Source organism: Hyposmocoma kahamanoa, unplaced genomic scaffold (genome assembly GCF_003589595.1).
Source record: "Hyposmocoma kahamanoa isolate Upper Pololo Valley unplaced genomic scaffold, ASM358959v1 134, whole genome shotgun sequence".
In the NCBI taxonomy this organism is placed as follows: Eukaryota; Metazoa; Arthropoda; class Insecta; order Lepidoptera; family Cosmopterigidae; genus Hyposmocoma; species Hyposmocoma kahamanoa.
Window position 1 is genome coordinate 2,450,186 of NW_020653477.1, and position 18,296 is coordinate 2,468,481.

The 18,296-nt window shown below is 39.0% G+C and overlaps 1 protein-coding gene across 1 annotated transcript; it reads left to right on the forward strand.

Moving 5' to 3' along the window:
* Nucleotides 1-4,001: 4,001 nt before the first annotated feature.
* On the forward strand, nt 4,002-16,837 carry LOC113240365 (spermine oxidase-like). The gene is made up of 7 exons (XM_026477646.1): nt 4,002-4,006; nt 12,164-12,334; nt 13,603-13,809; nt 14,155-14,362; nt 14,618-14,805; nt 15,048-15,419; nt 15,763-16,837. Exons 1-7 carry the CDS (start codon nt 4,002-4,004, stop codon nt 16,004-16,006), a joined length of 1,395 nt encoding a protein of 464 aa, XP_026333431.1. The 3' UTR covers nt 16,007-16,837.
* The last annotated feature ends 1,459 nt before the right edge of the window (nt 16,838-18,296 follow it).

Consider the following 18,296-nt stretch of genomic DNA (forward strand, 5'->3'; position numbering starts at 1 on the left):
ATTCATGGGAAGTTGGATTCTAATTTTAAATATATAAGTAGTAGTAGTTCGCCCGCAATAACGAAAATTAGAGCTAAAAATATTTAAATATTCATAAAAGACAAAAAATTTGCTTACACAATGCAAATTTCCGATTGACCGCGCACAACTTGTGTGTCGGACCTTTACTCAACGAATTCGCTGTCAGTGAGACTCAAACATAATTTATTAACTACACCAACGGATAACTCACGTATTTATGTCGAATTTTTGCTCGACACCTTCCGAACTAGTCCGCGGTCCTCATGAGATTCCGCGCCGGTGACTCGAGGGTAACGAAAAAGTATATTCTTTTTTTTCTTAAATTACTGTCGCCCCAGTCTCCCAATGGCCGCTAGCTTACATTTGCCGCCAGACATACGCCGTTCCTCTCCAGTAACCAGATTCTCTTCACATACGCTAGTTAATTCTGCTCGTTTACTTTTTTGAGTTAACTATCTAATTTATTCTACTTATAAATAGAATAATAAAACATAGAGAACATAGAGAAAGCAAGTTTTCTCTTATTTAAATAATATCTAAAAATAATGTACCAGACAACCACACTCTTACCTGATCTAAACAAGGGAATTCCTGTAGTATAACCCAGAATACCCCGAACATGCAGATCGCCGATCGGCACCAAATTAAAAAGTTCAGTTCTTCAAATTGGTCCCACCGGGAATAGAATCCGGGACCTCCTCATCCAGCGCCCACGCAAACCGTTGGGCCACCGCCGTTGTCAAATTCGTTAGACTAAAATATGTAGCCATCAGGCGGCCTTAGATCTCCTATTCGGTTCATCATTATCCCGGTTTAGATGTTACGGCCCACGACAGAACACGGATCTTTCTAAAGAAAAGGTTTCGATCATAAGCCCGCAGCTAGATTTCCAAAGGTTGTAAACCAGGTTTCGCCACTGCCTTCCTTCACTGTTAGCGAGAGTCATTGATATTAAAACCAATTATTTATCAGTAATTACAGGTATCTTACCAACATATCTACTCAGATATAGCTATATATTATTAGCTTTAGTAGCAGTAGTGTGAAAGAATTCGTCCAGGGAAGTACTGCCAGCCTATCTAATTCTACCGCCGGTAATATGAGCATTGCCGCGTGCCGGTTTTGAAGGGTAAGGGTGATGATGAAATTATAGGCACATGGAACTTGTCAACTTCAAAGTCTCAGGGTGACGGGCGCACTGGCAGTGCCCTTTTGCGATCTCTGCGATTTAAAGTTCTGAGTGGCACTACAACTGCTTTGGACAGGCGGATCACGATTTGTTCGTCCCGTCATCATCATTTGGGATATTATAAATAAAAAAAACATTGTAAAGCCATTGTAAAGTACACATATTTTTTTATAAATTTAGCCACGTAACTTTCCTGTACGCCGTGGGTATGATTTTTATACTTTCTTGGGCCATCTTGTACTTTCTTAAAAATCTGTACGTGAGAGATAAAGAACATTAACTGCCAAATAGTAATTTTGCTCCCAGACGAATGACTTATTCCGTGGTACCGTAATAAATATATCGGGATAAGAATGAAAAACCGTGCCGCGATAAAAAGCTTTCATACTAGTGTGAATAAACCATGAAAGTCTTAAAATCTTTATTGTTGTCGGATTTGTCTTAAGCATAGAATATTTTACTAGGTGATAAAACCTGAGCCCTAGGTCAGATTAAAGCATAGCGACTAGTAGTTCATAGCCTTGTATAGCATCGTAAAATCTTATATAACGTAGCGTCATTGTAAGGACGTTGGCCGACGATACGGTAAAAAAATTGCATCTCGAATAGGGTAACCACGTAACGTAACGGAAATTAATTGAATAGAAAATATATTTGTTGGTGGATAGACCAAAAATGCATTGATTAAGAACGATGGACCGCAACGAAACATTTATAATTTCTATTAAAGGGAAATCAAGCTAAAGTATACATTACTTCATTCAATATTACATTTTAAGAAAAACACTAACTAAACAGAAGCGAGCGAACCATAGAAAAAAAAAACAAATTGACATTGAGTTCTTAGGTTTTCGCGATTGTTACACATAGGAAATGAAACTATTTTTCCGGATTTAAATCGCGTATATTTGGTTTGTTTGAAAAAATAAATATGTGTGATTAAAATCAGGAAGCTAAGCTACGGAAAATGTAAAATAGTATTTAATATCTGCCCGATCCGTAACAATGCGTAAAAATTAAAGTCCCCGAAAACTTGACTTGTTTAAAAGACTTATAATATATATATAAGAATATACACTATTTAGATCCGAAAAAAATACATTCAGTTCCAATATGTAGCAATTGCAAAAACCTAAGAGTTCGATAATTAGGTAATTGATCAGTGAATTTACATCTACTACCACAGTTATGATATAATAAACAAGATTATTTTTTCAGTACTATTTAATTCATTATCAAGTTGTACACAATTCGCGTTTATTAAGTATAAAGTGGAATTCCTCAAGGTACACAGCTTGGCCCATTTTTTTAAACTTAGATCTTCATAGTCGAACATAAATTATATGTATAACAATCTAAGCTACATTGCGATACAACAAAAGCAAAAAAACTCAAGAGACAAATTGTCATTCATAAAGACAATTCGTGACACCGGATTGTATTTTTTATTTAATTTATTATCCCAAGTAAAATAATTAACTGTGGTTCTTAAATATAATCTACCTACCGCAATCTCTTTAACGCATTTATACATAGGGTGACTAAAGTCACCTCACAGCATTAAGCGCTTTCGTTTTACAAACAGTAACAATTAAAGAAAGAAAATACTTTCTAAATGTCTACTTTCAATGAGATTTTTAGTTCTTTGTCATTAACATTTACTTTCCTCGACTAATAAAATTTTAAAAATAATCTCATTACGACAGTCCTACAATTTAACAAAACATAGTCATACTACATAGTAACTCCGCTAAAGGCCCTAAGAATGTAGCGTGTCTAGTACTAGTTTGGCGACAACACCGGCGCTATTGGTCACAGCCTTTTATGGAATCCCTATCCCCTCTTAATCGAGTGCGAACTTAGTTCATTACAAGTCACTTGTATTTTAATTAGGTTAGTTCATATTTTTGTATGTGTACAATTAATATAATTCGATTCTTATACATAGAATGGCACGACGGACAAAGAAATAAAGTCTACTGTCACACCACTCAATGAAGATATCATCTCTTTTCAATACATATCACTAGATGCATGGCGTGGACGCTTTGACATGCTTTTTATTACGTATTTATTTTCATTTTTAACCGACAATTTAAAAAAAGGAAATTTCTCATTTCGACTGTATGTTTTTTTGTGTATATATGTTACACGATACCTCGATTTTGATGATTCTTTTTTTGTTAGAAAGAGGGTACCTCAGAAGTGGTCTTCTTCTACTTCCGTGGCAAACTATGGGGATAAATGATTTTTGAAGTCGGTTTTTTTTTGTTACTGAGATTATTTTTCTTTGTTTTCTATTATCATTGTTTTTTTTATGAAGGAATTATTGTAATTTTCTATAATTGTTGTATTTTGCATGACAAATAAAGCCATTTTTTAAATTTATTTATATCTTTTAGTGGCCGATAGCGTTCCCTTTTTAAATGACGGCCTTGATACCACAGACACACGCAGATGTACAGACTCAAGCTTCAAACCCCCTCTTTTTATATTGGGGGTTAAAAAAGATCAAATAAAAACACTGTTTCATATAATAATAAATTCATTCCATTTTTCATTTCATTCACAAACAATACACAACTGTAATCCAAAATAACAAATTATTATATGCTTGTCGACAGCACTAATTACGTATACACCTACTGATAAAACGTGACACTAGGTCATTGTTCATTAGAGTTTATACTTCATAATAAGTCGAGTATCTTAACGAGTAGACGATTTGTGAAACGGTGTTTTTTGAGAATTATTTGTTTTGAGTTTGAGGTTGATTATACGAGTTGTGGCCATGTCGTAAGTTTATTTTTCGTTTGCTTAACATGTGTTTTATTTGAGTATTATGTAGATGTACAAATAAAAATTGTCCCTTTTTTGCTGTTAACTATAGAAGTGGTTAGGTAGGTAGTCTCATGTACCTACCTGTTATTTTTAATTTGTGGCCGCAGCCGCGTGGTGTATAATTACATTTCAATAAAGGCTAATTAAATAAGTTAAGTAAACAATTCACAACATTGAATATTTAGATGGAATTGCACATTTTACTTTATATATAAACGAGCTTCATGTCTTATACAGAATGTATAATTTGACCTTGACTTTGATATTTGACTCGTGCAAAAAGCAAATGACTAATTATGCGCTGCTTGTGTATTAATTTTATTACAAAACCTTTATGTAATTAAGTAACCTACATTTGAAAACCAAAATCACAAGTAAAGTTACTCGCAGCATTTGTAAAAACAAATTGCACTTTTAGATCAGTAATTTTCAGGTAAGTTTTTTGTACTCAATTTTGGTAACAATTTTTATTATTTAATTACTCGAATATAATATTATCATAGTGAAATATTAAAGAATATTTCAGGCTACCACACTCAAATATGAAATAAAAGTTAATGATGAATATTCTACTTTCTTTCCGAACTTTCCGATAACCGATTTCAATAAAACTTAGCAAATACATGTAATTCCACGAACTTCGAGGTTTTTTTTTATAAAAAAAGTTAGATTAATTATGCATAAATAGGAGAGTTATAATCCCGCACACGCACACGCACAAATAACGCACACACTCAACATAGCCCCGCACTAGGGAAAACCCTGTGTCGCGGGTGCCATGGACACACACATAGACAACCACAAATTACACCCAAACTCACGAGAGAAATAATTGTAGGCCATACAACTATTTCTCTCGGCCCGGGAATCGAACCTGGGACCTCTGCGTGGCAGTCCGGCATGGTAACCGTTCGGCCACGGAGGCAGTTAAATATTTCAAATATACGTAATTTGTTTCATGTAGTTCGTATTACTTTTTATGGCTTTCATGCAATAAAAACTATTTGGACGTGTGATCACATGTGGTGTTATTATACCAAGGTTGCGATATACCTGAAGCAAGCTTTATTGTTACAATTTGAGCACATACATACTGCTAGCGTCTTGAATATGTACCTAATTAATTTATAACTACTGTAGCTCCTGTCTTAAGCTCCAGCTTTAGAGAGGCTGTACTCTATAAGCACTAGCCTTTTCCCAAGCAATATACTATACCTACATAGTGCTTACTTACCTTCAATATAGGCGTATGCTCAAGACCCGATCTTAGGGTCAGCATTTGCCTAGAGAGGTAAAAATGAAGGGCGCCACAATTGAGAGCGCCGGGATGATTACGAACAGAAAATAAGAATTAAACACAGATCGGCCCCTCCTACGTAAAGTACCGTATGTCGAAATTGCCAAGTTTACAGGGGAGCATTTTAAAGTTCTGAATTCACTGAATTTTCTCAGTTTTATTTGAGAACGAGTTTCAAAGTATCGCGCTTTGCTGAAAAACGCTCCTCTGTAAACTTGGCAATTTCGACATACGATAATTTACGTAGGAGGGGTCAAGATATGTCTGTGGAATTAAATTTATAAGAATAAAAATTACATTGCTAAGGTGTTTCTAAGGTTTTTTTTAATTACTATTAGGGGTTAAAGTATGAAATTGCCGTTTTATTGCAATAGGTTCTTTGAATTTTCATAGAATCTTCATGGTTTGAGGTTTTCGAATGAAACTTTTTTCAAATGGTTTCTGTGATTTTTTTTTTTAAATTTGAAACATTTGAATATCGACTTTCAATTGTTTTTGTTATTCAATTTAGACAAGAAAGATGGATACTGCGAAAATTCGAGTGATTTTTGAATACGAGTTCCGACGCGGAACTAACGCGGCAGAAACAGCCCGCAATATCAATGCTGCGTTTGGAGAGGGGTCTACTAATGAACGCACCGTGCGATTTTGGTTTAAACGCTTTCGTGATGGAAATTTCGACTTAAAGAACGAGCCACGAGGAAGACCGCCCACACAGGTGAATAACGATGAATTAAGAGAGATAGTGGAAGCCGATCCTAGTCAAACTACTCAGGAATTAGCGGCATGGTTTAACGTTACCTTACCCACAATATTGACTCACTTGCGTTAAATCAATAAAATAAAAAAATACGAAAAATGGGTGCCTCATGATTTGACTGATCTGCAGAAAGAAACGCGTGTTGAAACTTGTGTTGCCTTGTTGACCGGTACAGAAATGAAGGAATATTGGATCGAATTGTAACATGTGATGAAAAGTGGATTCTTTATGATAACCGGAAAAGAAAAATGCAATGGCTGACCCCAGGTCAAATGCCACAACAGTGTCCTAAAGCAAAACTTACCAATAAAAAGGTAATGGTAACAGCATGGTGTTATTCACTATAGTTTTCTCCGATCTGGTCAAGCAATAACGGCAGATGTCTATTGTGCCGAACTCCGAACCATGTTGACAAAACTAGCAGTAAAACAGCCCCGACTCATGAATCTTCACCATTATTGCTCCACGACAACGCGAGACCTCACACAGCACGAGAAACCATTTTGACCCTTCAGGAACTGCAGTTAGAAACCATTCGTCATCCTCCGTATTCACCAGACCTTGCTCCAACGGACTACCATTTTTTTCGTGATTTGGACAATTATCTACGTGACAAGAAGTTTTCTTCCCAGGAGGCAGTACAAAATGCTTTCACACAGTTTGTGCAGTCTAGATCGTCGGAGTTCTATCGCAAAGGCATTAATAACCTTCCCATTAGATGGCAGCAATGTATAGATAATAATGGCAACTATTTTGATTAAATTTTTTTTTTTTTTTTTTTTTTATAAAATATAGGTGCGCATTTGACCTCCATCTCACCTGATGGAAAGTGACGATGAGGTCGACGATGGAGCATGCACACCTAAATAATGCCTATTCACTCTCGCCTTGAAAAGGTCCAAGTTATAACGTTCAGGGAACAAGTCTGCAGGCAGGGAATTCCACTCCATAGCCGTTCGCCATATAAATGTGGAAGCGTAACGCTTCGTGCGAATCTTTGGAATATCCACAACATAGGGGTGGAACCCAAGCCTACGCCTAGTCCCCCGGTGATGGAAAGGGGAAGGCGGAATTAAATCATGTAATTCCATCGCACACTCTCCGTGATATATCCTGTAAAATACCGATAAGCAGGCAACTTTACGGCGGTGTTCAAGGCTCTGCAGCTTCGCCTCCACTAATTCCGAGTCACCTATAAGCCTCTTGGCACGGTTGTCAATTGAATCCAAAGTGGCCAGTTGATATGTCGCAGAGCCATCCCAAAGGTGGCAGCAGTACTCCATGCACGATCGGACTTGTGCTTGGTACAGCTGGAGCAACTGTCCCGGTGTAAAGTACCGCCTCACCCTGGAAAGGATCCCAAGCTTCCTTGCTGCATTTTTGGCCGTGGATTCAATGTATCTGCCGAAGTTCAAATTGGACGACAGGTCCATTCCAAGTAGCTGGAGACAATCGGCTATCGGTATGGATATATCACGAAAAGTCGGAGTCAGCTCAAAGGGACTCCGTTTTGTGGAGAATAGACACGCCTGCGTTTTGGTAGCGTTAAATTTGACAAGATTGGCATTGCCCCAATCGGAGACTGCCTGGAGTGTCAAATCTAAACGGCTAACCATGGACTCTCGACAAGACTGGATTTCCTCTCCACTGACCCTTGCATTGGTCAAGTACCTATCTACAACTGTGCTGTCATCAGCATACGCAAAGGTACCTGGAATTAACATATCATTGATATGCAGCAGAAAGAGAGTTGCAGACAGTACGGAACCCTGAGGAACTCCGGCATCTATCGCCATATGTTCGGAAGAGTAGCCTTCTAAGACCACTCGAATCGAACGTTCGCTCAAGAAATCCGAGATCCAATTGCAAAGGTCAGTGGGAAGCCCATAAGAGGGAAGCTTGCTTAAAAGGCTTGCGTGCCAGACCCTGTCAAAGGCTTTAGAAATGTCCAAAGACACTGCAAGTGCTTCGCCTTGCTTTTCTATAGCCTCGCTCCATATGTGACAGGCATACACAAGAAGATCCCCAGTAGATCGCCCTCGTCGGAATCCGTACTGGCGATCACTGAGGAGATCGTTGTCTTCAAGGTACGATAGGAGACGGTTGTTGAGTACACGTTCCATAGTCTTGCAGAGTATGGAAGTGACTGAGATAGGTCTATAGTTGACAGGGTCAGCTCTGCTTCCCTTTTTAGGTACAGGTTGCACGTTTGCAAGCTTCCACGACCTGGGAACTACACCAGTCTCAAGTGAGAGGCGGTACAGGCGTGTGAGAACAGGAGACAACTCAGGTGCACAGTTACGCAGGACTATTGCTGGAATTCCATCTGGCCCGCTAGCTTTATTCACGTCTAGATTTCGCAGAGTTCTAAGTACCTCTTTTTGGCGTATGCGAACTGGCGCCATAGTGCAGCCAGCCTGAGGTAAAGTAGGTGGTAGGGTCCCTGCGGCATCTAGACGCGAATTTTCTGCAAAGAGTGAGGCAAAGAGATTCGCCTTCTCTTCCGCAGTATGAGCCAGCGAACCATCCGGCCTCAGCAGAGGTGGCAAAGATGGGCGACAAAAGTTCGATTCGACCGCTTTGGCCAGGGACCAAAAGGATTTGCTGCCTGCTGGATAAGAGGCAAGCTTGGCTCCTATGCGGCGCACATGGTCGAACTTGGCCCTACGTAACATGCTTTTGCACTTCTTGGCGGCCTTATTAAAAGCTTTCTTCATGTTCTGAGTACTCGGAGTTTTGCGTAGTCGAGCATCTGCCCAAGCTTGGTACGCGGACTGTTTACGTGCTTCAGCACAACTACAATTAGCGTTAAACCATGGACGAGCTTGGGGTCCATTGGGTACATCAGAGTATGGAATGTAATACTCCATACCCAAACGCAAGACCTCGACTACAGCATCAGCACAGCTCGACGAGTCTCCTGAAGTAAAGCACGCCTGCCAGGGATATGACGCAAAGAAATGGCGCATTTCGTCCCAATCTGCTAACTTGTATCGCCACACCCGTCTCATACCACTAGGGCCCTGATCGGGTGGGGAGTATACGGATACAGTTTTCACCAGACAATGGTCGGAAGTACCCAGTGGGGCCTCCACAACCACAGAGTATCGGTCCGGATCAGTTGTCAGCAGAAGGTCCAAGCAATTAGCCGTATGGGATTCAACATCTGGTATCCTAGTGGCGCCACTGACAAGCTGGGATAAGCTTAGCGTTAACGCAAGTTTACGCGTCTCTCTCCCAGCGTGATCGGTCTTCTGGTATGGGAACAACCATTCTTGATGGTGTGCATTAAAGTCCCCCAGAATGACTAGTTGCGCCGCTGGGTACCTATGCTGAATCTCATCAGACGTCTCACTTAGATATTGGAACAGCTTGGTCGTCTCCTGATCTCCACTGTGCGATCGGTAAACACAGCAGTACACTATTTGTGTAACTCCTGTGTCAACCAGAAGCCATAAAATTGAAAAACTCGGTGCCTCAAGGTTCTTGAGACGCTTGACACAGATGTCATCGCGAACGTACACACAGACTCCGGCACGAGGTACGAACCTGTGCTCCAGAGTATACCCGGGGTAGCTGAGGTACGCTGCGTCAGTCGGACATCTGATCTGCGTCTCTGTGAGGAACAGCAGCTGCGGTTTGTCGGTTTCAAGGTGGTAGTGGACCGAATCGAGATTTGAGTGCAGACCTCGGATGTTAGTGAGGTGCACTTTTAGTGGGAGGACGTGCAACCGCTGTGTATACTTTTTTCCATTTTTAAAGTTTTTCATTCTGTTTTGGAGAAGTGAATAGGCAGGAGGAAGGCAGTTGAACGAGGCACTGCGTCGTGTTCAACCAAGCAGCAGACTCATACTGCCACACGAGGTTACAATCGGCTTGGAGACCGCGGGGACGCCCGAACCCCCCCGGAGATGGCCACCTGGTCCTCCCTTCCGGTCGCCAACCGGCAAGGTGGAGCATTCCGGGATTTTTCGTTGGGTGGCGGGGCAGCCTTTCACGGGTGGCTTTCCCGCTACTTGGGCCCCCAACTTCCCACGGTCGGCCAGCGGTGCACCGTGCTTCGGATCCCGCTAGCCTCCAGAACCGAGTGCTCAGTGTGGCAGTACAAGCAGCTACAACTCGCCGTCAGACGCAATGCAACTGTTCAGACCCGACCTCCAAATGGCAACTCCCGAACACGAGTCGGAACACGGTAAAAACCATTTGGCGACTCGACTGCGTCGGGAGGGTGGTGACTAGCCACGGCCGAAGCCTACCACCAGTAGTTATTGCTCTTTGGCACCACCCAGGGGTCACTTGTAGGGTCTCAAGGGTAAACCTACGGAAGCGAGCAACATCAACCCCCAATAAATTTGTTAAAAATTTAAAAAATAAACAATTTAGATTTTCAGTACAAATCGGCAATTTTATACTTTAACCCCTATTATTTTAGTGGCTATAAATTCTTAGAAGGGACAATACAAATAAAAAATATCTAGGATCCACCGTGACACAAATTAGATTATCTGGGTTGGCTATGATTTATACCTGATGTGAGGCTTTTAAGTACAGTAAACTATTATTAATAAAGTAATAACGTTATGAGATGAAACATATTATGGTACTGCAACTTTATTACGATGGCATAGTCCCTTTATTGAGCATATTATATCCAGCAGATAACGGACATATGGTCTCTAATGGACGTTACTTAGAGTTTTGACGAAACCCAGTTATATAAATCACAACATAGTACGTGACATTCTTAATGGAACTTTATTTTTAACCGACTTCAAAAAAGGAGGAGGTTCTCAATTCGACTGTATGTTTTTTTTGTATGTATGTCATGCGTATTTGTAAACGTATTTGTAAACCAATATTCCTGATTCTTTTTTTATTGGAGAGAGGGTACGTCCATAGTGGTCCCATTTAATTTTGAAGAAATTCATCCACCTCTAAGGGTGGCTATTCACACCTGAAGATTCATTTTTATAAATAGCGCCTATATTTTAGTATGATGAGCAATTATTTTAATGGTTGCTTTTGCTATTCTTTAATTCAAGGCGTTTTTCTCTCAATATAGTTTGAGTAGTGAGAACCGATTTTTATTATCTCCTGTGTCAGGTCCCGTACAGTGGCGAACTAGGGGATGAAGGGGGTTTGCGCACTTTCCGGTAACCGACTTCAATAAAATTTGGTAGTTGTATGTAATTCCACGTACTTTTGAGATCGGTTTTTTTAGTACTCTATACTGAGATTATATGATATCAAGTGACGGGACGAACGAGTCGTGCGCCTGGTGGTAAGCGACACGCCTGCAAAGTCACAGTTGTAGTGCCACTCAGAGCTTTAAATGGCAAAGATCTGAGAGACACTGCCACTGTGCCTGTCACCCTGAAACATAAATTAACTATCCCATGTGCCTGTAATTTCACAAGCACCCTCATCGGCAGTAATGCCCACATTACTGCTTGGCGGCTATAAATTAAATTTTCATAAACGTACTGTGATACTAGCATTGACTTACAAATAAATGGACGATGGGTCTAATACAAAAACCACGAAAAAAATGTCCCAAGTCAACCTATTTAAACGTAGTGACATGTAAAGGAATATGAAAAAGCTAAAACGTTGAATTTCAATTGTAATGTCATCGCAGTACTGTCTAATTTTGCTTGCTTCGCTGTCAGTCGAACAAACGAAGACTAAAGCGCGAATGACGCTCTGTATACGATTTTAACGCCCTATAAGTTTGGACACTTTTTAGCGCGGACCCGACGTCCATATAATTGTAAGTCAATGGATACTAGTATAAGAATGGTTTTTTTTTAAAGGTCGCTCTTAAAAACACTCAGATCTGAAATTGGCCTAACCTCACGTTTTTGTAGGTCAATAGCGACATTACCTTAACCAAAGTCGAATGTCATCAAACTATGAAAGTAGCTAAGGTAAACCTATCTACCTTCACCGTTAGTGAGAGGTATTATACTACTAAACATCCACAATTGTACATAACTTAGAAATTGAAGTCATAGGTACATGTTACCACCGCCTAACATTGGTCAATTCGTTTCAGACAGTTAATGGACGTGGTTGTAATAGGTTGCGGCGCGTCCGGTGTAACGGCGCTGAGGAAACTGCATGATGCTGGACTGAAAGTGCTCGGACTTGAAGCGGCTGATAGAATCGGTGGTAGGATTTGCTCAGTGCCCTTTGGAACCGGATACGTGGATATTGGTGCTGCTTGGTGAGTCAAATGTTTTAACCAAAGTATGAGTACTACTTATATAAAAAGACGCAGCGTGGACGGACCACCTACAAGGTGGACCGATGACCTGGTGGAGGTTGCGGGAATCCGCTGGATGCAAGAAGCACAAATCCGGTCGTTGTGGCGATCTTTGAAGGCAGCCTATGTCCATAGCAGTCGTCTTTCGGCTGAAATGATGGTAATGTAGGTGTGTCAGACGTTTTACTTAATTGGAAGGGGGAAAAGTGTTTTATAATATAAAGAGACGGGACGAACAAATCGTGCACCTAGTGGTGAACGACAAGCCTACCCATAGATATCAGATGCTACTGAGAGCTTTACATCGCAAAAATCTGAGGGGCACTGCCACTGCGCCTGTCAACCTGAGACATAAAGTTCACAAGTCAAAGTCAAAGTCAAAGATTATTTATTCCATAGGTAAAATAAATGTACACTTGAAAACGTCACATTTAAGCTACTGCTCGTTCACTATGCTGACCTCCCTGAGAAGAAGGAGCAAGAAATTCTAGGGATTGCTCTTTTCAACTAAACTTAAATGCTATGGAATACACTTTGAATCAAATTTGTGTGGATTCTGGAGCCATGTCGTCTTTCCATACATCTTTATCTAACACGTAGTCTTCAATTTTGTAATATGATTTTTCGATCAAAATATTTTCAATGTACTTTTTAAACTTAGGAAATGATAAACTTAATATATGCTCCGGAATCTTATTGTAAAAACGTATACAGTTCCCCATAAAAGAGTCCACAGGTCTGTAATTTCTCCAACAGTTACATTATGAACCTAAAATATTCGCGTTATCGAAAAAATAACGTTCAGTAAACGCACGAACTTACAATTTGACGGGTATTATTTATGTACATCGATTCGAAATTTGAAACCATAGTCGAAGTTGTGACAAATATAATAAGTAATTACCTAATATAAATTTACGTCGAAATTGTAAGTTACGTACATAAACGTTTCAAGCGACGAAACGTGGTGCGGAGAGTTCAAAATCTGACTTGTCCGCCTTAAATGTTGACTCAAATATTCAAGTTCACGGGAAGCAAAAAGCGACGGCTAATTTTTGCTAAGCAGGTAAGTTGAAAAAATTAATTATATTTATAATTGTTGACTATGTCAGGCACCTTACAAAAGAGCATTTCATTTGAATAGATAATTCGGAAAAATATCGAATAAAGACGAGGTTGGGCCTCAAAAAAAGGAAATATCTGAATTACCAACTCATCGTATCTTCCAGGTGTCATGGAGAAAAAGACAACAAAGTATTTGAACTGGCCAACACATACAATTTGCTCGGTAGACCAGATAGCGAAGAAACTAAATGCTTTGTTTACAAAGGAACGTCTTCGGAAGAAGCTGAGAAAATTATAGATATACTTGAAAATGCAGTTACTGTTGCTGATAAGAATAATACTAAAGCTATTTCAGAATGTTTAAGGGATGCGTAAGTAGAAATTTATGTGTTCAAATCATCAGAATTATTGGATCCAATTAATGTAATCAAGTTTTCAATTACTTTGATATAATTCATTCCAAATTAGATTACATATTGATGTCTTCACTTGATTTAATTCATTCCAAATTAGATGACATATTGATGTCTTCACTATTCTCACGTAAGTTTGCAGGCATACCTACTATTCGTTTCTATTTTGACTGATTGCTGTCTTCTCGTCCTAGTTTTGGTTACCTTCGATACTTCTGTTTTGGAGACTGTAGCTCATTATTGTCACTTTCAATTTGTTTATCAATGAAGGTGTATCGGTCATTAATTTTCTTTTCATTTTAGTGTGAATTCCAGAAGAAACCTTTCAAAAGATCCTCAATTGGTGAACGCGATAGTGGAATGGTATGAAAGAAACAATCACGTAGGAGGTCAAAACGATCCCCGTACTGGAAAGTCTTTGAAAGGACTTGAAGAACATTGGCCTTGTGAAGGAGAAATCTGGTTGAATTGGAAGGGAAGAGGATATAAGACTATTTTGGATGTCTTACTGGCAAGTACCTACCACAACTATCTTAGGTAGACCTTTAGATAATTTATCTATACGTCAACAAACCATTCCCATATATAGCAATAATTATTCGAACTCCAATGATAAAAAATATTCGAGTACTTGCAAAATAATCTCGCAATATTTTTATGTTTTGCGTCTTTAACAAATCAAGAACAGCCAACATTGTAAATTACGTACTCTAACGAGTTTATCGATCTTCAAGCTTCCTAGTTTAGTAAAGTTTCTACTTTTCAGAATAGATATCCTGACCCGTCAAAGGAGATCCCTGTACAGATACTTCTGAAGAAGGAAGTAGAGATCATTAAATGGCGGTCGGCTGATGATCAGGTCAATCCCTTAGTTCACGTAAAGTGCAAAGATGGCAGCTTGTACGCTGCTAAGAGTGTGATTGTTACTGTACCGCTGGCTGTTTTAAAAGAAAGGTAAGATGGAAAAATAATTTAACAGTAAAGAAAATCTATTTTAGAAAGACGACTGCGATTTATGCAATGTGAAGATAGAAGCAAAACATATATAGAGAAAACCTCTTAACATGGCATTCCTGTCATTAAAACAAAGACCTTTTGATTTTATGAATATTTTATTTCTGCAGGTGTAATTCAACGAACGGGAATCATAAAAAATTTTGAGTTTCAATCTCGACCCTATTGAATTTGAATTTCAGGCACAACCATCTCTTCAACCCACCTTTACCTGCCGAAAAAGTAAACTCTGTCAATAACCTCCATTTCACAATTTTGGGCAAAATCTACATTGAGTTTGAAAAGCCTTGGTGGCCAGCTAAACGTTCAAATTTTTCCATTTTTTGGCGCGACGAGGATAAAGCTAGGTTTTCTACGAGCGAAAAGTGGATAACCGAGATTCATGGACTCCAGACAGTTGAACATCAACCCAATTTACTATTGGCTTGGATTTATGGAAACGGAGCAGAGGAAATGGAGAAAGTTAATTTGGAAGGAGTGAAGGCGGGTGTTCAGAAGTTGTTTGATGTAATGCTAACGCAGTATAAAGTCACAACGATAGGGAATATTTTGAGGTGTGTCTGTTTTACTGATCATAAAAGCTACATTATCCTGATATTGAATCATGAATCGGATCTCATTTTATGTTTTTGAAAATAAAACTAATATTTGGGTTAAAACACAATATGAACAGCTGATGAATAAATACAGAAAGGGTAACCGGTCGCTTTCCAGTAATATTTGAGGCCTTTACCTAACAAGTTTTGGCATCAAAGCAAAACTGTAGCAGCAGAATACAATTACATCCTACAATAAGCCTCGGTTACATATGACCAAAATTTCACTTTTAAAATAGACATTCACGTCGTGTCGTTTGCGAGGTATTATTCTTTTTCTATGGTATAATTAACGTTGCAGATCTCAATGGACCATCAATCCTCTAGCAAGAGGAACATATTCTTACCGCAGCGTAGCGTCTGAACAAAGCGGGGCCAACGCCGTCACCCTGAGCGAGCCCCTATTCAGCGGGCACAGTCCGGTGGTATGTTTCGCAGGAGAAGCTAGCTCGCATCATTATCATAACTCTGTACACGGAGCCATAGACGCTGGATTTAGAGAGGCAGAACGGTTGATAGACGCATTTAGACGAAAACTATTGTAAAGCTTTAACTATTAGGCTCAGCGTATATATATGATTATATGAACAAACTATTGTACCTACCAAAATCGAGGAAATAAAATTTGACTAGGTTGGTTCAAATCTCAAGTAGGTAACCACATTTAGTTGGTACGTCGTTTTCGCTTTTTGCCCGTGAATCACCTGATTTTGAAGTTACACGTGTGTTTAATTCTTCACACCAAGACAAGCTTATTTTGGCTCAGAAAGTTTTCAATCTGGAGAACCATTAAGCTTAGCTTAAATTTGATTTCACCTCGGTACAGTCGGTATTTGATCGGTTTTAGTAACGGAAACCTAGCTAGCTACGCAGAATTTGATTTGCAAACGAAGCAGGAACTAAAAGTACTACAAATACCGTCTACACCTGGGCACAATTAGATATTAAGCTACACAGTTGCTGTGGTTGTCGAGATTAAAAACGTCAGTGAAAGGTTTAAACCTGACTTTCGCTACTATAACCAACCAAAAATCGACTACTTGTTCTGAAAATTGAGTGGACTGTCCACTACAAAATAAGCTAAAAACACCCTTGATAACTTTAAACTCTGTACCGCCATTACCTAGATTATCTGCAACCAAGTATCAATTACTAGTCAAATGTTAATTCTTCAATAACGGCGCCGCCAATTCATTGTTAATTTTATACTTGAAAGTGGAAATTGGGACCAAAATCATCGCCCTGTGTAACGCTCATTTCGTCGCCTTACGTTCACAAAAGTACGAAGTTACTGAAATGCAAAAAATGTATTGTTTATACAAATTTGCTGGCTGATTTCACATCATGGGAAGAAAATGGTTCCTTCATATTCACACACTGGCTTTTACCTATCTTAAAGTGATGCATTCAAATTAACACCCTTAATAAGAAATTATAACTGCCTCCGTTGCCGAACGGTTACCATACCGGCTGCCACGCAGAGGACCCAGGTTCGATTCCCGGGCCGGGAGAAATATTTATTATTATATAATATTTGTATGGCGTACATTTACTTCTCTCGTGAGTTTGGGGGTAACTTGTGGTTGTCTAGGTGTGTGTCCATGGCACCCGCGACACAGGGTTTCCTTAGTGCGGAGCTATGTTAAGTGTGTACGTTATTATTATTATTAATTTAAAATAAATAGAAAGTTTTGCAATCTCCTGAATAATCACGCTTTATTTATAAGATTCGAGCTTGAGAAAGTAACGAATCGACTAGGCGTTTTTGAGATAGGTCACTACCCAAGAAAACAAAGATAAGGGTATAAGAATTTGCCCTGAGGAACTTCCTAAGGAAGTTGTGAAACAAATGAAACTACAAACAATTTGTTAAAATTATTTGTTTTATTGTTAACACTTATCATAAATTGATCACGATTTTTATGTATCATACAATTGTACTGTGTAGGTGTTTCTACATATTATAGATTTATTTAACATTGATAATTATGCTGCCCAATACACAATCTCAAAATAAAAAAATATGAAACAAGCAAAAATTTATTTTCATTCAACTAATAAATACTAACTTCTATTACGGTGATCCCCTCAAATCGCTATATAAATAGCAGTTTTGATTTTATTGAATATCATGATGTTTTACTACTATGATATTAATTGATTTTTTGTGACATCATTCCACTACTTTCTTATAATTATTAATACAAGGATCGAACACATTGAGGAATTCCTTAAATAATAAGAACGCGAACCTACTTCTACATGCCAACGCTGATCTGCCCTCCACTAACTAAAGCGCAGTTAAATGACAAAGTAGTTTGAGATATCATAAAAAAACCGGAACCCAGTTTTAGAATATTGAAATTGTTGAATGATATTTCAGCTACGCATCGTGAGGGTAAGTTCCGATAAGTCGAACTCGTTAACTAATTTAAAATGTTTTTAAAATATAATTTTGTGCTCTATCTTTTTCTATTTGAAACGGTTATTTGACCATTTGTTGATAAAAGCCAAAAAACCCAATATAAAAAATGTATTACAAACACTAAGGCTCCATTTACATTGCGGCGGAACGGAATGGAATCGAAGTGTCAAATTCGCTTCCATTCCTGCCCGCCGCTATGTAATTTGAGCCTTAGGGAAATTGGTCTGCGACTCGGTCTCTAGCTCAGTTGGTAGACCGGTGGCCGTAGACAGGTATACAGACGTAGGTCAGAGCAAAGGAATGTTTCTTTGTTTTCGATCTTTATATAAATACTAGTAGCAGTTGTTAGCTAGTATTCTATACCAAAATGCGTGGGAAAATTAAAAAGCATTGGAAGTAAATACCCCTAA